This window comes from Carlito syrichta, unplaced genomic scaffold (assembly GCF_000164805.1).
Source record: "Carlito syrichta isolate Samal-C Ts95f unplaced genomic scaffold, Tarsius_syrichta-2.0.1 Scaffold303364, whole genome shotgun sequence".
Classification (NCBI taxonomy): Eukaryota; Metazoa; Chordata; class Mammalia; order Primates; family Tarsiidae; genus Carlito; species Carlito syrichta.
In genome coordinates this window covers 248,572-268,498 of record NW_007247460.1, presented here as the reverse complement: position 1 = coordinate 268,498, position 19,927 = coordinate 248,572, and the positions used below count along the sequence as shown (strand labels likewise).

At 51.5% G+C, this 19,927-nt stretch overlaps 1 protein-coding gene across 2 annotated transcripts in view; it reads right to left on the bottom strand.

Annotated features, from left to right (window-relative positions):
- Nucleotides 1-19,927, bottom strand: part of ANKS1A (ankyrin repeat and sterile alpha motif domain containing 1A) — a 116,753-nt gene that overhangs the window by 20,820 nt on the left and 76,006 nt on the right. For both annotated transcript variants that reach the window (XM_008058492.1, XM_008058491.2), the window contains exons 11-12: nt 13,559-13,625; nt 7,945-8,051 (exon numbers count right to left, since the gene is read on the bottom strand). In XM_008058492.1, the coding sequence (XP_008056683.1) occupies nt 7,945-8,051; nt 13,559-13,625 (174 nt within the window). The remainder of the gene's footprint in view (nt 1-7,944; nt 8,052-13,558; nt 13,626-19,927) is intronic.

Below are 19,927 nucleotides of genomic sequence, written 5' to 3'. Positions count from 1 at the left end.
AGGTCGAGGCTGCGGTGGCCGGGAGCGGCCACTGCACTCCAGTCTGGGTGACAGAGTGAGACTCCAACTCAAAACAAACAAACAAACAAACAAAAAGTAAGACTGGGATCACATCTACCATTTTTGGTGTTTTTTTCCTGAGCTTTTATTTAAGAAAAAAATTTAGCAAAATTGGGATTGTAGAGTGAATATATATAGGTTTTTTAACCTGCTTTTTTCACATGCCCGTATTACCTCCCCATGGCAATTGGCTGTCTTTATGCAAATCTGCAATGACTGTACACACGCTAGCACATTCATAACTTACCTGCTACTGTACACCTAGCCTTCCTCCAGTCTTCGCTAATGCAGGCTGGCTGCCACCACAGACAGTTTCTGCAGTCGCCAGAACATGTTACTTGGCACGGTCATATGGAGTGCAGGTCACTCAACACAGATCAAGCCCCTGGTCTCAGCCAGGGCTGACATCTGAGGCTGCGGCTGTAATAGCTATATGCGTGCCCTTGTAGTCAGGCTGGGAGGGTGCAGAGAACAACCTTCCTCCCAGTCTAGACTACAGGGCATCTGGGGCACAAGGGGCCAGCCCAGGGAGGTCAGGAAGAACCATCAGGAGAGGAGACAGAAGGGGGTGGGGCGAGCTTCTCTGATGCTCACCACTGCAGCCACCAGATCTTGATAATGATGGGAAATAGAAGCCACATTCCCTGAGACACACGTGCACCCAGGGAGAAGGGCTTTACCAGCACCAGCAGCCACACAAAGCATCTGTGGTAGAAAGGAGTAAGTTCAAGGTTCTTACTAAGTCAGGACATATGAAACAGGAATGAAACCACCTGCCTTACAGGGTTAAATAACGAATTTCACAGCACTGGCCTGTGGGCAAAATTTGGGTGCTCAGTGATTGCTCTTGTGTTCATCTGCTCTGCTGCCCAGCTGAGCCATCCTGTGCCTCCTCTGGGACTCTGTGACAGAACTTCCCAAAGTGGGCCCAACTGACAGCCTTTCCTCAGCTCATGGGTGGCAGTAGGAGCACTGCAGCTTGAGCCACAGCTCACTGCTTTCCTGCCTACTGTACCCCAGCCCAGTCCCTCGTCCTCGCCTCAAGAGAGAAAACCTAATGGTGAAGCCACCAGGAAGAAGCAAAAGTATTACCTGTTCCTACTTCCCAAAGCCTCCACAGGACACTTCTGGAGGCCCTCTTCACCTGCAATGTCATGGGGAGGACTCTCAAGGGTGGATGCAACAGCACAGGGTTCCAGAAACTTTCAGTCCCGTGGATGCACCCACACTGACCCGGTTCTCCCAAGCAGGGCCCTGGTGCCCATTCTCTCTGTGGGCAGACATAGCAGCCTTCCCACTTATCCGCCACCTATCATCCCAAAACGCCTTTCCTCTGTGAGGTCTTGGCTGAGGTCAATGTGCCACAGTCACCCTCAAATCAGCAGTGTAGGTTTGCTAGGTCCAAGTCAGTCTGGAATCAAAGGGCCTGGTCCCAAGACCACCCAAAGCAGCTTTACCTTATGAATCTGAGGACCACAAGCAGAGACAAAGCAACCACTACTTCCTGCAGAGAAAGACCACTGCCTGCCTGCTCTGTGTCAGAGAAATCACCACCTTACCACCCTGATACTTACACATATAGTAATGGCAATTGGTGTATAACCCCACACAGAACAATGAATTTCCATCTGAACTCATGCAGTCATGAAATAAGTAGGTCAAATGAGATCCCATGTAACAGAGGATGGACAGGGAAGCAGAGGAACCTGCCCAAAGTCACACAGGGAGGGACATGAAGGAGAAGCCAGGTCTCCTGACTTCAGGTCCAGTTCCTTTGGCTACTAGTAGAATTTTGAGTTTTCTACAGCTTTTCCCATCCAGTTTACTTAACTGTGATCTCTGCCCAGAGCATCATAGAGTACAGGCAACAGGAGTACCGGCCGCCACGGCCAGGCTGCAGTGGTAGCTGTGCAGGCCCAGAAGGGGGTCAGTGGGGCCCTAGCCAGTGCACAGAGCCTCCTTGGTCTAATTCTGTGCCAGCCCCTTCTCCAGAGCCTTTTGCAGAATGACTCCCAGCACATGAGAGGGGACTGAATGGTCTGCCTGAGCCAGAATGCCCCAGGAAACAACGCACTCACCCAGCCCAACTGGCCCCAACGCCAGGCACTGACTTTTTGAGGATGTGCTGAGCATGAGGCCTGAGGCAGCACCTTCCTAGGAAAGGAGGTATGGGGACTAGACTGGGAGGTGGGAGCACCACACTGCGCCCAGGGGACCTGGCTTCCAGTCCCAGCTCCAGTCTGACTGAGAAGCAATGCTGGGCAAACTTCCACAACCAAGAGCCCTGCACCTGGTGTCCAGGGACCCTAGGAGTTCACCAACGGGCTGAATTATAACTGACAGTTGGTGTCATGGGACATGGGCCCTGCTGCCCTGGCCCCCAGGCTTCACTGTCTGCACTTGTCCAACAAGGGGTTGGCTGAGTGAATGCACGGACATTCTGAGATGCCAGGAGAGACACCCCTGCTGCTGCTCACAGCAATCAGAAGCGACAGAACAGCATCTGTCAGCCAGTACAATTTCATCTTAACATGCAGCTGGCCAAATCAGCAGACATGAATATAGGCATTCAAAAAAGCTCTCAAATTTCCTTCCATTATGAAGGGGACTGCAGAAGGCCAGAGCAGTACCTGGGGCAATTAGAGTTGGGCTTCTGAATAACTCCAGCTGCTGTCACCCCGAATAGTTGCACACAAGCAGGCAGGGAGAGAGGGAGAGCAGGAGTGTGCACCCAAAGCGAGCATGCCCTTGGTCTCAAGGTAAAAGGGCTGCCCTTGGCCAGGCTCTCGAGACTTAGGGGAGGCCCCAGGGCCACAGCAACTCCTGGAATACCGAGGCATTAAGTTCTTCAGTGACCACAGAGTTTAGTCCAGGAGGCAGGATCCACACTTGAGACAAGAGTATTGTTTTTCACGCCTCCGCTCCACCGATCCTCCCCCTTCAGGTCCCCCTTCCACTGGGCACAGACAATTCCAGCAAAGCAGTAGGCTCAGAAAGTGCAGAGAGGCAGGTGGACTGAGGCTGACAGAGAGGGTGTCTTGGCAGTGACTGCTCTGATCACGGTGCTGGGCAGCCCTCACTCAGGCTGGCAGCAGGACAAAAGAAGGGAGAGGAGGGGGTGAGGAGGCAGCACAAGAAGTATGGGAGGAAACCAAGGGCACAAGCCCCACTGTTCACATGAGGCTGGCTTAGGGGGCAGGAGAGTGAAGAGCAAATCCAGAGACAGGAACAGGAAGGGGGAAGCTCAGGGGTTTGGGGATCTGGCTGAAAATTTTCGATAAAGAAGGATCTTCTGGTTTAGCTTATGCCTTTCGTCCTGTCAGGGCTCACCTCCCTCACCCGTCACCTCTCTCCAGCACGTAGGAACAAGCTGGCACAGTCTCAGAAACAGACAGGAAAACCGTGGGGCCTACCTGCCATGTGGCAGGAGCCTGTGGATAAAGAAATTGTCAGGAGGGGCAAGAGGCCTCCTGTCTTACGCCGCGCCTTAGCCAGCTCCATTTCTAACCCACCCTGAGCCTGCTGCCAGCCTCATTTCCATTTCTCATTTATCCATTGCCCCCAGCCAGGACTGTCTGCCACAGGCCAGCCTTCAACCACACCCTGAAGATACAAGTGCGCCTCCACTCAAGGGACTTTCTGCCCAGCGTGGGCCATAAACCAAGACCCTTGGGGCTCCCCCATGCGTGGCTTTCTGGCTTCGAGGCCCTTAAGATCAGGCCCAGCCCCATCTCCTGCCTCATCAAGGCCTGCCCTTCACTCCTCTCCAGAGGCCTCCTCACTCCCTGCAGACAGGCTTGGCCCCTCTTGCTTGCCTGTGATCTTCCCAAGTCCTTCCACCTCTTTGTAACCACTAAGACAGAGCACAGAAGCCAGAGGTTCAGGAACGGGCAGATCAGGACTGGTGTCCGGGTTCAGCCACTTGGTCTCTGCTGCCCAGGGCCCAGCGGTGGTGGGCCTTGGTGGTGGGCCCTGCCTAGCGCCTCCTCTCTGCTCACAGGGCTTACAAGCCTCCAGCACACTTCACACTTGTCTGGTCTATTGTTTGTACTCCTTTTTGAACTTTGTTTTCCTAGCAAGACCATGAAGTTCCTTAGAACACCTACATTATTTGCTGTTCCAATTCCACATCCATCTACAGTGGAAAATGGGGAAAATGTATTACACTCCAAAAAGGAACGCGAAGCCACCTGGATTCTCCCTGAGACAACTAATGAAAACATTCTGCCTTACTTCTTGCACCTCCTATGCATAGATGTTTTCCTTTCCAAAAATTAAGATCATATTGCATGATGTGTGTCTCCATTTCTTCACTCAACACCACGAGGTGAACAGTTCCCCACACCCAAAATTCTTTTTTCTAATTTTTAAATTTTTTATTTTTATAGAGACAGGCTCTGACTATGTTGCCCAGGCTGGCCTCAAACACCTGGGCTCAAGCAATCCTCCCACCTCAGCCTCCCAAAGTGCTGAGATTATAGGTGTGGGCCACTGCACCAGGCTGGCCCTCTGAAATTCTTTAGAAACATGTTTTTGATGCCTGCATAACATCCCAGCATCAGGACCACCATCACTTATTCCCTCAACATTGCTGTGAAGGGCGGTCAGGCTGAAACTTCAGATACTGAGACCTGTCCCAACACGCCTGTAGCTACACATTTGCCAACCACCAATTACCTTCCTTCCGTGGTGATTAAATGCATTTCCTCCCTGCTACCAAGAAAGCCCATTTCCTGTGGACAAGATTTGTGGTGAAAATGAGACTGGCTGTGATGTAGGAGCAGTGTGGCAGGCTGGCGGGCAGATGTGTGAGCCACATGCTCCGCCCCGTCTCCCTGTGTCTGCTGTCAGTCCTGTCACCCTACAGAGCACCTGGCAGCCCCTGCTGCCCTGGCCCTGACCCCTTCAAATCAAAGGCCCTTTCTGCCTGCAGGCAAGAATGTGTGGAACAAGCTCAAGTCACAATGCTTGTGTGTTGACCTCAATCATCACATTGTAGGAGCAAGAGCCAAGAGTCAGAAGGTGTGCAGCCCAGACAAGACAGGGTCCAGGAGGCCACGGCAGAGGCCTCCAATCTTCTAAAGGGCTTAAATGTGTTCTGTTTGGCCCCAAAAGGTAAACTCGGGACCGAGAGATAGCTACAGGAAACAGATTTTGACTCACTGTAAAGAATGTTCTAAATCAGCCACAGTAATGCAAAGGATAAATGAGCTACTACTTCGTAAGGTAGCGAATCCTTGCCACTGAAAACATCACAGCAGAGATTGTCTGGAAGGGACTCAGGCACAGAAAGGACGACTAGACCACATGATGTTCAAGTCCCTTCTACCCTGGGAGCCATGGGATACCCACACATGCCCTGTACTCCTATAGCAACTTGTAGGACCCTGTCACAGGGAAATTACGCAGCAGCACCTTGTCTGTGAAGCAGCCTCAGTTTCCAGATATTTCCAACACATCTGGAGTCTGGCCTCTTGGGAGCTACTTGTGCATCTTTCAGAAGAATCTCTGGGTCATTTCAGGACCAAGGGAAACATTTGTAACCTATTGTAAACCAAACTGCATGGGACACGCTGCAGCTAATGTGACATAAGTTATACCATATGCAATGAGGGTGCTACCCAGGATGCAGTACGTGGCTACTCAGGCCACTCAAGGTGCCTGAAGTACCATGCTCACCCGAAGTGTACTCACCATTTCCTCTTGTACAGACCCCACTCGCCAGGCACCCATCAGCACCAAGGGAGCCCCTGGAAGGACTGAGCTGCTGGCCTTCAGAGCTCAACAAGGGTCCTTTCAGCAAAAGACATGCGTATCCTACAGAGGCCCTGTACCTTGTGTGGACAACTTTGCCTAAGACCACACTTTCCCAGATGCCTGCCCAGCTGCTCTCTGGTCTGCGAGCCCAGAAAGCAGTTCTAAGGAGTCTTGGGCTATTCAAAGGGTGGGAACCTTATCCTTTCCAAAATCAGCAGAAGGAGCGGTGAGAAGTCAAGAGCTCAGCCTCAAAATTATCAAAGTACAGGGAGGGCACACTCCGTAGTCTGAGACCTCCCTCATCTGCCCACCTGACAGCCAGTCTGATGAACGGGTGAGCTCAGAAAGGGAAGATCCTCAATGCTCAGAGCCAGTGGCCAACCTGGATCACAGCTCACTGCCTGAGTCCCCACTTCCACCCTAGGTCTGTCATCCTTCCCCAAGGAACGTAGTGAGTCAGAGGTTAGGTCACAAAAACCATAAATACACTCAGTTTAACTTTTTAAAAAGAAGAATAATAAATTGCTACTTTAAAACTTAAGATTTTTTTTTAAAGTTGCAAAATAACCAACTGCCCCAAAGCTGGCTTTTAAAGGGCAGGTGGGTGGGGTATCCTAGTCAGCTAGTCAGGGTCCCCCTGGAAGCCCTGGAAACCCCTGACGAGCAAAGGGCAGGAGATGGGAGCTATGTGCTAACTCTGACCACTGCCCCTCAAAGCAAAGTGGGCACAGGGTAGGGAGAGCTACCTCTGAGAGGGAGGGCAAGTCAACGTCGACTCAGGACCGTGTTCCTGGGGACTGAGAGTAGGACACAGGCCTTCAGGAAGCCAGGGGGAGCAGGGCAGAGCAGGGCTTGTGGGATTAACTCAAGCCAAGCTTCCAAGATGATTCACACAATAAGGCAACGGAGAGCACAGAGGTGGTTCCAACATACCCACACTCACAGGGAAAAAAGAGGCTGCACAGCACAGTGATTAGAGCATGACCCCCACACTCAGAGCACTGAATGAGGCCCACCCTGCCGACTACTGGCAGTGTGAACCCAAGCAAGTCACTTAGCCACCCTGCACCTTATTTCCCTCATTTGGATAATGGAGATGATGACATTAGTATACACCTCAGGCCGCTGGGAAGATTTGATGAGCTAATTCCTGCAAAGCACTATGTGCGGCGCCAAGCACACAGTGAGCACAGACAAGAAGCATCAGCTGTCATGGTCGTCACTGCAACGTCGAATGCCAGCTCCTAGGGGGCTGGTGGTGGCTCTGAGGGGAGCTGAAGCCTGTGGCTCAACCCACTGCCCAGGCTGTGCTGCCACGGCCTTGCCATGTAGATGCCTCAGGGAGGCTTCCATGAGAACAGTGCCAGGCACCCTGCTCGGAGCTACTATCTGGAATGACAGAGGGAGCACCAGATCCTAGGCCCAGACACCTGGTTTTCCTTTTCTTTTCTTTTGGCCCTTGTGTCTTGTGAGAGAAGCACAGACGTACACACTGGAAAAGCAACCAACCCTCCAGACCACCAGCTGTGCCTGTGCTCTGGGCCATCTCTGAGCCCATAGGTACATGAGGTTGTGTAGCCCTGGTTTCCACCCCAGATGCTGGGCCTTGGCAGGACAGGAGGCAAGAAGAAACCTCTGTGCTGGAGACAAGGCTCCCTGCTTCAGTGACAACTTACTTGACAGCAAAGTTTTGGGAAATAAAGGAAACTCCTGGTACCTAGCTTTGATGGGCTACACAGCCATGACTGGGAGCTTGGCCCTCCTGTCCACCAAAACTCCTGGTGTCTGGCTCAGCACAAGCTGGCCTCAATGCCTCATGGTATGAGGTCTGAGGAGACCATGGAGTGGGCAGAGATCTGAGTAAGGGACCCTTCTTCTTGGGATGCACACCAGCAAAGAGCTCTCCCTCTAGAACCGTTTCTGGGGCAGAGGCAGAAGGAGACAGAATCTGGAAAGAAGGCACACAACACCCGGCCAACTTCCCAGTGTCAGAGTGACCTTGGTTGGCTCTTCCCTGTGCTCTGGGTCTACGTACTGTTGCAAACTCCATTAGGGTCGGAGGGGAGGCCAGGGCGGCACGTTTCCACAGAGCAGGCGCAGCTGCTGAGGAGGCCTGTGGGCACTTACCAGGAAGCGGACATCGTCAAAGCCATTCAGAAGCAACTTGCTCTCATACTGCTGCAGCCCAATCGACTCCAGCCACTCCCCGACGCTCTGCTCCAGCGTCCGCGAACCTGACGAGAGAGGAATCGGCAGACGCTTGAAAAGGGAAAAACCATTAAGGCGGTAGCAGCGGCACTCAGAGGAAGACAGATGGCATTGCCACATCATAGTCATTACCATAAAACAGCCAAACTATATACAAGAGACCAGAGAGCAGCGGACACGCGGCTCCTCTTCTGTGCAGAGGCCAAGGACAGGACCGCCTGGTGCTGTCCACTCACCGCCTGGCCTTGGGCACTGATGCCCACTCACACCCCCTGGGTCTGAGCTGCTCCGGGACGTGGTGGCACATGCACGATCTCTGCCCACAGGCAGGGGGGAGCCAACCCCTGACAGTCTCCGGGTCAGCTCCTCATCAGTGTTCACACTGAAGTGTTTCAGCAAGTCTGTCCCCACAGGCACTAGAGGGGGCTGGGGGAGCTCCTAAGTGCCCACAAGCCCCGCCGCTCCTGTCATCCATGCAACTTCTGGAGCCTCCGTGGGACTGTGGCGAGGGGCAAGTTCTGTGACCTTGCAGCAAAAACTGCTCAGAAGAGAGCACACATCTTCATGCAGCTGAGGGACACAGGCACACAGCGAGGGCTCCGGGAGGGAAGCAGCGGTGGCTGTTCACAGGGACCCAGCACATGCAACACAAGCAGCACAGAACACGGCAGGGGGAGAAAAGAGACTTTTACTTGTTTTCCCCCAGCAGTCCCGGAATAAGCAAACCATGGCCACTGGCCCTTTGTGTTCAGAGGCTCAAGCCAGCAAGGAGCTGAGTAGGGCGCACGGGCCAGAGCTTGGGGGCCGGGCTCAGAGGTGGCTCTGCTGGGACGGCAGCATTGCATTCCGCCAGACTGCACGGCCAGCAGGCCAGGAGCCCAGTACACATCTAGACTCTGGCAGCCGGTGAGCAGGGCGTCTCCTGGGCCAGCACACCGTCTGAAGTGCTGCCTTCACGGGCCGGGCTGGTTTTTAGGGGCTGGGTGTTCATTTTCCTCCTCTGACAGTGGCCGTTCCTGTGACTCACTGCCTGCTCAGGTGGAACGCAGGCAGGCAAATTCAGTTCTCTGCTAATGACGAAATCCCACCAGATAAAAGAGAGAAAGGAAGTGGTCCTCTATCAGCTGAGCTGTGGCGGCTTAAGTCTATTCACGTTCTGCACTGTTCCCTCCTTGGCTGAGTGATAAAGACAGCAATGGTCTTCCCAGGGTCTCCGGATCCCAACGTTCTCTGCTGAGGATGCACGGGGAAGGGTGGATATTTATTTGCTATGCTCCTCGGTCAGGACAGGATGGTGGTGGTGCAGGGAGGATGAAAGTTCAGCCCTTCCTGGCAGGTCTTAGATGCTCTGAGCTGAATGCCTTAGCCCCCACCTTCTCCGGTTCTTGTGGGTAAGAACAGATCAAAGAAGGAAAAAAGAGAAAGGGTGGAAAAAGATGTGCAAGAAAGAAAAAAGAAAGACCAGCTATAAAAACATCACCTCCGATGAACTCTTGACACGGTGAAAGTCATTCTGCCATTTCCAGGGGCTTTCTGCCCCTCAGGGCAGGACAGTGCCAACTAGCTCGGTTACCTACAAGACCTGGTAACCAACCATGTCAGCCTCCATCCCGCTCCTCTGTCCTCTGCAGAACAGATGGTGGTCAGGGACCTGGGTGGCCTTCCAGATGCACGCTGCAGCAGCACTCCAAGATGCCGAGTCCAGGGGACACTTGAGCGTCCCAGCCCTTGGATGGGGAAATCTGTTCCAGGAACCTAAGCGACAGGCTCTTGTGTGCCCATGAAGCCAAGTGTCCCCGGCTGCTGATTCATTCCTGCTTGTAATCCCCCAGGCTGCTGCCCGTGGATGTGTGCGCTTCCAGAGCCGCAGCAGAATGCTTTGTCTGAAGGCTCCTGGGCTCCAAGCTGCCTGCTGCCGGCTCCACAGTCCTTGCTCTCTCTCATAATGTCTGGCCCTCCCCTTCCTCCCCTCCCTACCCTCCCCCCTTCCATGCTCAGGAAAATACATCAGGGATCGGACATCACATCAGAACAGAAGCTGCTGCTGCTGTTGCTGCCGAGGGAGAAGGAGACAGTAGCACTGGCACCCGAGCACAATGACAGATTTCCCAGAATCTGATGTTGGCTGAGACAAATGCATCTGAAAGGTGGAGATGCAAAACTTCACCTCCAACTCAAGGGACTGGAAACAGCTTATCAGGAAGAATAGTGAGGGAACACTCCTAGAGCTTTGGCTGACAGTTTCTAGGACAGCCAGGAGAGGAGACATAGGAATGACACTGCCCAGAGGGCACAGCCCACAGGTAAGTGACTACTCACTTGCTACTTCAGGAATGACTGTGCTTTCATCACAGAAACAGTCAATGAAATAAGGCCTTGCACCTTTTGTTCCTTAGGTGAGTATGCCAAACAACCTGGGGACAGACTTCTCTTTGGACCTGTTAGAACCCAGGGGAGAGGCACCATACGACTTATAATCTGGAGGAGGTAAGCATGGGAGGGGAATGGCCAAGGACAAGAGGAGACCAGATGCCAGACCAGATCCCAGCTGCAGAGGAACAAAAAAGGTAACACATGTACAGAGACAAAAATTTGGGAACCACAAGTATACTCTAAATATGCTGAGAGATACCAGTACCCCAATAGGCTGTACTTGGGTACTGGCAAAGAAAGGGCTCTGTGTACAGAGAGATCAGGCCCCAAAAGAATCCTGCATTTAACAGCTACTCAACACCTAAAATGGCTGGCTTCAGCAGAAGAAAATCAAGTAAGTTCTCTTCTGTTTGACAGTGCAGGCCTTTGTTGAAAGCCAGAGTGGCCTGGGCCAGCGGGAAGGCTTACCCTTCTGGCCTCCCTAGAGTGGGAACTGGCAGAGGGATAAGTAAGTTGAAAAACACATGTCAGGGATTCAGGGAACTAGCTCCAGTGGTTGCAGCCCAGGGTCCCATGCCCCCCAAACAGGGCTGACTCCAACGCTGTGGTCTTGCCCTTTGGGGGGTGGGGGACCCTCTGCAAAGCTAGCTGTGCTGAGCAATGTCATACGAGGTGCAGGACCACCTGCTGAAGGGTGTGCTTCTCCTCCACACAGGCTGCAAACCCCAGAGCCCAGGTCTTTTCCACCTGTCCTGAAACCCAAGGACAACCTAGACTGTGAAACTGACCAGTCAAAATAAATAGCGAGTGGTCTGCGCTAAAGATGGAACTCCCTGAGGTCCTGGGGAAAGCCCCCTCCTGGCCCATCGGGGTTCATACAGGCCTCAGTCCATCCCCTCCATGCTGCATGGTCTGGCGGTTGTGTAGACACAGCAGGCTGGGGCTCAGCAGCATGGGAGATGAGCCTTCTGTTTAGGTGGACACCTGCATGTGCCTGTTCCTGCCCTAAGCTGGGGTATGGAGGATGGTTCAACAAATGAGTGTAAAGAGCAGGCGACTGGGACCAGAATGGTAAGGAAAGAGCTAGTGTTAATACCTCCAGAGAGATGGGTCTTCCCGAGGTGCTGCCACATCTCCTGATTGATCCTACTCAAGAGGCAACAGCCTGCTTCTGACTCAAAGTTCTCAAGCGTATGCATGATTTGGACTCCCACTAGTTGGACTTAGAGGGGTAAAGAAAAGCAGAAAGCCACCTCAACTGAACTGACTGTCCTCAGAGCACAGCTTTGAAAATGGCAACAGTATTTATTTATCTCAGTCCAGAACATCTATTCTCTCAAAACACTCAAGCCTTGGAACAGCCTGTAAACTAGAACAGAGTGCAAGATTGCTTGACTGAGTGTAAACAGCTGCTTGGAAACATATCTATATACTCTCGGCCAGAAGACGCACCTCTGCAGACTCCAGCATAGTTCAAGACTGACAAAGACGGACCAAGCCCAGTTTAGCTATCTCTGCTAGAATCCAGGGACATGTATGCTGGAGGGTCAATGGCTCCAGGAACTGAGACTAAAAACTGGTGAAGGGAGATGAGATGGGGGAACAGAAGCCCCTGTTCTCTAGGTTTCTCAGTATGAATAAGTAGAGAGTCCTCAGGTAAAAACAAGCATAGCCACTATTTACTGAGTACCTCTTTAGCTCAAGTATTTGTATATATGACTCATTAAAAAAAAAACTACTTTTTTTTTTGTTTTTTTGAGTTGGAGTCTCACTCCATCGTTAAGGCTGGAATGCAGTGGCACACTCACGGCCACCCCAGCATTGACCTGCTGGGCTTTGGCGATCCTTCCACTTCAGCCTTCCAAGTAGCCGGAACTACAGGCGCATGCTACCACGCCTGGCTAATTTTCAATTTATTGCAGAGACGAGGTCTCGCCAATTTTCACAGGCTGGCCTTGAACCCGCAGGCTCAGGTAATCTACTCGCCTTGGCCTCCCAAAGTGCTGGGATTACAGGTTGAGCCACTGAGCCCGGCCGAGGCTGGAACTAAATCCAAAGGATGTAGCTAAGCAACTGAGGACATAAAGACATTAACTGACTTGCCAAGACACATGTGTATCTAGCCAAAATTTGAACCTGGGGCCGTGAGGCTCCAGAGCCCAGGCTCTCCCTGCCAAGCTCCATGGCCTCAACAGCTCCCTTCTCTCTGATGTGCACACTCCAGTCCACCCAACAGACTTCGGGCCACAGGAACCCATGGAGGAACTAGAGGTGCCACCTGGGCTGCCAGGTCAATCCTGGGTGGAGCCCCCCGAGTGAGTAAGGAATTGTACCTCTTCAGTGCAGGCAAACATCTCCATCAATTGAGGAGAGACCAGGCTCCCTGTTGGGTGGTTTTGAACCCGGGCGCTCTGGTGCCAGGACTATTGTTGGGGGCTTGGGGCAGGGGGTGTGAGCACTGTTCTGAGTGGCACCTTTAAGAAAATCTCACCTGAGAAAGTAACACAGCACAATCCTATTATCAGGGAAAACAGCTCAGACGGCCTCCCTGTTCCCTGTTTCAAACAAAGGAAACAGAGGCAGACCTCACGCCAAGGGCTGAGAAATGAAAAGAATGACCAAAGAGTCAAAATGGTAAGCAACTAAGTAAACTGAGAAACAGAAACAGACACAAGCAGGAAACAGCACAGTCACCCCCCAGCTGATTTGGATGTATGCTGTAAGTTTGAGACCTGGCCTAGCTCAGTGCTCTGCCATCACCATGGATTAGGCAAATGAGAGCCTTGTTCTCGCAAGAGTTAGAGCCAGAACCACCTCAGAGGCTGGGAGACTGACATTGAGATGTACTCCAATTTAAGCAATCTGAGAAAGCCTACATTTATAAAAATAACGAATAAGTGACAAGAATTCTCTCTCATTTTTAGGAATTTAGGCAGCCTATAATTCAATTAGTACACTTACCCCTTCAATATATAAAGGGAATCACAGTCCTAAAAATAACAGTGAGATGGGCTGCCTAGATTCAGACTCGGAATAGTAAGAGCATGGTGTGGCCCGGGGCTGACCTCTCTCACCCCTCAAAGTCTATCTTCTGTGTCAGAGGAAAACCCTGAGCCAGAGTGCCATGTTCTGTGGGCAGAATGGCTGCTTGGTACAGTACCTGAGATCTTCTGCTGTTCCTGAGAAAAGTCAATTCCTTCTCCAATAGAACTCATGATTTTCTCAATCTGAAACAGAAGAAAGGAGAGGCAGTCAGGCTTGGGGTAAACGTATCCAGCTCACCACCAGTGCCACTGGGGGTCCTCCAGGTCTCGTGCAGATGATTGCCAGTCCCAACCTGAAAAGTAGCAGAACTCTCTGCTGCTCATGGAGAAAAGTCCTTCTCTGGCCCCAGCCCAGCAGGGTCTGAAAGGACTCTGAGGGAGTGAGAAGGTGACAGTCTGAGCTTAGCTGCTAGAAACGCCAAGAGCCTCCCTTTCAAGGCATTTCTGCATTACTCCCTCAGCAGTTCTCCCAGATCAGCAGAGACTGGGGAGAGGTTGCAACAGCAGGCCGGACTTGGCCTATTATACGGCTCATGCTAGAATTTAAATTCATGAGAGCAGACACTGCCAGTTTGGTCCCATGCTATATCCCAAGTGCCTACAGTGGTGCCTGGCAAATCATAAGCATTCCACAGATAATTGGTACCGCATGACCACCAGCCCTGAGGTGTGAAGACAATGTCTAGGGCGCCTGCACACAGGAACCTCTTGGAAGACAAGGTGAGGTAGACACAGAGGCCTGAACGGAAGGCCTTCTGCCTCCTGGAGTCTAGCATTCCTGGACAGAGCTCTGCATTCAGGGCGCAAGAAGGGACACCCTCCCCCTCCCAACCTCACCCCGACCTCAGCAGAAAGAGCAAGTCTCAAAGCCTGAGAATATCTCCACCACTGCCTCCTGTATGGACCACCTGTCCCAGCCACCTGGCTTTGGTCACTTGGGGCCACACCCAAGCCCCCCACCTCAGGAAACCTGGCCAGGGGCAGAGTGAGGAGGAGCCAACTTCTCTTCCTCCCCTCCTCCTCCTCCATTTTGGGCTGCAGTGATAATGAGCTCATTCACTGCTCTTTTTCCAATGAAATGAAAATAGGACCTTTTGTACCAGGGCTTGGATGCCTTTTCCTCTAAGTGCAAGTAAGGAGCCTAGGTCTGACAATTAGAAAAACAACAATTCTCCAGCCAGCCTCCAGCTGGCAGACAAAGCTGAGCCTCTGACACCCAGCAGAAGAGCATAGAGCAAGCCCCACCTCTCTGGTGGCAGCCAGGAGCTCGGGGAGTTACTTTCCTCCAGCCACAGAGATGATCACCTGACTGCCTGTTACTGCAGACTATGAACTCCTTCCCTGAGCTCAGCAGAGGGAAGCAAAACAAACCTGACACGTGGAGCAAACTGAGGGTGGTCTCTACTCACTGGCCCCAGCAGCCTGGAGGCAGGCATCAGAAGCAGGGGGAAGGGCACAGTCCCAGAGCAGGTCTGCTCTGTCCCTGGGAGAAAATGCCTCCCCTCCCACCACCGCTTTCTTAGACCCTGCCCACTTCACTTGCTGCCTCCTTGGCAAGGGCAGCATGATACAGCAAGGGACTCGGCCTAGACAGACGGGCGAGTACCCTCACCCTCCTAAATTCTGTTTTAAACATAGGGTTTATGTGGATTAGAAGATATCATGCACATAAAGCATCCAGCTGAAGGTTTGGCTCTCAGCAGATGTTCAAGAAAAGATTAGTTTGTCATCCACTTCCCGTCTTGTCCTCTGGGTGCTCCAGCCTAGTAAGACCTATTTTTAAAGTTTTAAAAATGATTTTACTTACACCTATTTTTTGAAAAGTAATACATTCATATGATTCAAAATTCAAAAGATACAAAAGGCTATTCAGAGAATAGCGTCTCCCTTATCCATCTCCCAGTTGCCTTAACTAGTGTAACCAGTTCCTTGTGTATTCTTCTAGAGCATTCTATTCACATGCAGTGGGAGAATCACCACTGTAAGCACCATGAGGGCTGGAATCAAGCATATTTTAGTTGTTTTTTCAGTCTCTGGGCATGGCTCATGGTAAACAGATAACTTATTGAATTAATCAATAAATGAATGAACATGTAGTTTCCATTTGTTTGGAGCCAGCAATGAAAAAGTTGTTCTTCAAGGCCACGCAGAATGCCAAGGGTGGAAATGGCTGAGATGGAGGGGTGACTCCAAGGTATCCTCTGAAATAGTCATCATCGTCACTTAACATCCAACACCCCAGCTTGGTTATCCAATGACCATCCCCTGGTGGTACAATTTGTGGGATTTTGCCAAAGGGCCTTTTGAAATCAGAGTGAACAGAGTCCAACACCCTTGCTGCTTCTCTGCTCTGCTTCCTCCTGCTTGGCCCAGCAGTCACCTTTCGGTCAGCAACAGGCCAGCAGAAGTCCAGTTTCCATGGGTGGTATGTGAGGCGCCCTGACTGCAGATCAGCTAATGGACACTCAAAACGATTTCACCCAAACTAGGAAGCATATTTTATTGTGCTGTGAACTGCCGTAGCTAAGTCTAGCTGAGATGATGTTAGTGTGTAGAGGACCTCAGAATACTTGGCAGTTTGTTGACAGCTTGTGACCCAGAACCCCTTCCTTCGCCTTGGTGGAAGCTCAGGGCAGGAGGCCTGTGACAACAGTGAGGAGGTCCTCGCCCTGGCACCAAAGCAGAGCTTTCGCGGGCTGTGGTCCTGCCTGAGCCTAAGTCTGGGCTGTGGAGGCAGGGAGAAGTTGGAGCTCATCTTCTCTCCTTGCCTCACCCTCATGGCCCAGAACCAGCAGAGAGGAAATATGATCATTTAGTCTAGACAAAGAGGAGCATTCAGACACAGTGGATATCATTCCGATCTACACACTTAGTGCAGTTTAACCATTTAGGCTTGAGTTAAAAAACAATAGGACCAGGCTGCTTTCCCAGAAATGCTGTGCATTTCAGGGAAAGAGGCAGGTGGGATGTAACGGAAGGATGCAGTTTAGCAGTCTCTTCTTTTACTATGTTGTTTAGGATAAGTGACATTTTTGGAGAGAGATGGGGGATGGCTGTGCTCTAATACTGTACTCTGCATGAACTGATAGAGAACTTATCTTTGTGTTTGTTAAGGTAAGAACTTGAAACTTATCACCACAATGGATTCTTATATTCAAAAAATGCTTGGGAATGTCCCATTTTCAGAGCGTATTCAGGATGATTCTATTTAGACTTTTTTCCCTACCAGGGCTGTATAAAACATATTCCCCATATGGCTGAAAACAAGAACACAACAAACACTAGACATACTGCTGCTCAGGCCATCTGACATCTGCTTGTTGAGGCCACAGGATCCCAGTTGCCCATGGGGGATGACGGGAGGTGGGGCTCTGTGTGTGGAGGGGCCTCCACCCCAACGCCAGGCTGCTGAGCCACACAGATATCACCAGACTCTTCAATGAGTACTGGGAGTTGGGGGAGGGGAAAGAAAAACTTCCCCAAGTTTTGATGGGTCTTCTTTGTGCCAGAAAGTATGCAAGGCACAGGCAGTCCTTAGGAGGACCGCAAGGTTTGGTGCGACTTGGCTCCAAGGCCCGTGGGAAACCTTCCTTCCAGGAGGCGGTATGAGTTAAAAGCAATGGCTATGTTCAAGGCTCCCATTCAGGGTCAAATAGCAGAACAGCAGGAATCAGTCCGGTTAACATGTCTAGAAGCTGGAGCCCCATGTAGAGGAGGACGGAAAAGGAATTGCCTTCCTCCAACTCTCCTTTGGTGTGAATGTGAATTTGAGGGGCGATGCTTTTGCAATTTACCAGCTACTGAGTTGGCTCCTGACATCAGACAGTGCCCTAGGACTCCCCCATCAGTTGGAAAACACACGCCAGTCTCCTTGGGCCTGTCCCACAGAGCCAAAGACACCTCTCTTCCTCCATCTCTGAAGCCTAGTACCTTAGTGGCCCAGAAAAACACTCTGCTTTGCTCTGTCACTTCCCTGGATTAAATGCTCCATGATGTGTCCCAGAGAAATACAGAACCATTAAGGGAAAGGATCCTGCTTTCACGTTGTTTGTTTTTGTTTTTGAGTTGAGTCTCGCTTTGTAGCCCAAGCTGGAGTGCAGCGGCACGCACGCTCACGGCCACCCCAGCGTCGACTTGCTGGGCTCAGGGCGATCCTTCCACCTCGGCCTTCCAAGTAGCTGGAACTATAGGTGCACACAACCACTCCAGGCAAATTAATTAATTAATTTATTTTTTGAATTGGAGTCTCACTCTGTCACCCAGACTGGAGTGCAGTGGCCGCTCCCGGCCACTGCAGCCTCGACCTGCTGGGCTCCGGCGATCCTTCTGTCTCAGCCTTCCGAGTAGCTGGAATTACAAGTGCGCGCTACCACGCCCGGCTAATTTTTTTTTTTAATTTATTGTAGAGATGAGGTCTCGCTGCCCAGGCGGGTCTCGAACCCACGGGCTCAGGCAATCCACTCACCTCAGCCTCCCAAAGGCGCGGGATTACAGGCTGAGCCACCAAGCCCAGCTAAATTTTTTTATTTCAAAGTGAGACTCCAACTCAAAAACAAAAACAAACAACGTGAAAGCAGGACCCTTTCCCTCAATGAGGTCTCGCCAAGTTGCCCAGGCTGGTCTTGAACCCGTGGGCTCAGACAATCCCCTTACCTCGGCCTCCCAAAGTGCTGAGATTATAGGCTTGAGCCATGGCGCCTGGCCTACGCTGTGTTTTTTTAGATCCTGCCCTGTGTCTTGCCCAGAGCTGCCACACTGGACGTGTTTGGTGACAGTCACTGCTACCGTTTGTTAAATGCCCATGCAGGGTTAGTCATGAATACACTAGTCACTCTTACAACAGAGTAAGATGGAAAGGCAGTCAACACCCTTACCTCTGGACCAGTATGGATTCTCTCACTCCCCTTTCGTCCTGATTATTTTCGTCTTTCTCCCACCTCCCTGGGTTGCTGGTACAGGGCTGCTGCTCTCCAAGCACCTCCCACTCCATAACTACCAGCTGGCAATCATCCTGCAGAGCCTGGACTCACAGTCAAGTAAACATATTATCCTCTCTTCCAGGTGAGGAAACTGAAGCTGTCCCCCACAGTCACTCCCAAACTGCCCATGGATGGCGTTGCTTCACTTTTGCAAGGTGCCATCGGCACTCAAATCTGCTTCCTGCTGCAGAGGGACTGAGTGGCAGAGCCTCTCCTCTGGCTAGGTGGTCTTGCGAGGACAGGTTCAGGAGCATAGCGCTGAGGAACGGAGAGCCTTAGCCTCCTCGGCCTCAACAGATGCTCCGTGCCCATCCTATGAGGTGACTGTGATATCAAAGTTGGTTCCTTAGGCTGTGCAAGGAACCCTAAAGACTGCTGACAGTTGCACTCCCAGCCCAGAAACCACATAAGAATTCATCACCATCTCTGTCTCCTGCCTCTTAGCGGCAGACAGGCTCTCAGCCTAGAGTGGGCTTTGATTCCACATCTGAAAAAGGGTCACTGACCAGGGTCTGGGTTATTTTTTTCCTTCTCCTCCCAGACTAAATTGCACACGGCCTCAGGAAAGACAAAGACGGATTGAAGTAAATTATTTGTCCTGATTTTCTAACCTTGTCAACTGCTTTTAGGAGAGGGAGGCAGGACAGGGTGGGGGAGGGGGAAGACGCATGGCAGGGAATGAATAACTATCTGCCAGTGGGCTCAGGGCTGTCCTTCCTGAGGCAGACCAGACATGGCAGTTCTGCTAACAATGAGTAACTTCTCTTCCACAGAGCAGGCTGTGAGTCTCTGCTTAATCTTTCTCAACACAGGGGGGCCTCACAGGGGAGCCTTCAGATTGTTACCGTAGTTATTGTTGTATCCCCCCCACTTGAATCCCCTTTACACTGTCACCTTACTTCTCAATCCCCCCTTTTTCTACTAGGCTCAGAGACAACAGAGCTGTCTAGTTTCAAAAGTGCTTTGTCCTTTTTCACGGACAAAGGCTCCAATTAAAGGTTGCCCTCTGTGTTTGCCCCAGGCTACACAGATGAGAAGAGGAAACCCAAGGAGCTCTGACTTCCTGACCACAGTCGAGGCCCCTCCCCCAGGTCCTCTTTTTTTGGTCTTTCTCATACCTCTTGGGTTGCTGATACTAGGTCTTGCTCCCCTAAAGCATCTCACACCCCTCAACTACCAGCTGGCCCTTTCTCTAACCCAGAGGACCGGGCTTAAACCCCAAACCTGCCACTTGACAGAGAAGAAACGCATGGACATTGTTAAACCCAGAACTCTAATGAGAGAGACAGAGAGAGAGAGACCACAGAGAAGAAACGCATGGACATAACACGGCATGACGTGACAGAAAGGAAATGCATATAGACAGGACTTGCCAATGACCTTCTCATACCAGAGCAGCCTACTATAAAAGCAATCTTTTACTCCATGCCCCAAGAAACTGCTGAAAGAATAAAAAGTTGGGAGACCTAGATTCCAATTAACTTTATTACTGCTTGCCACATAATG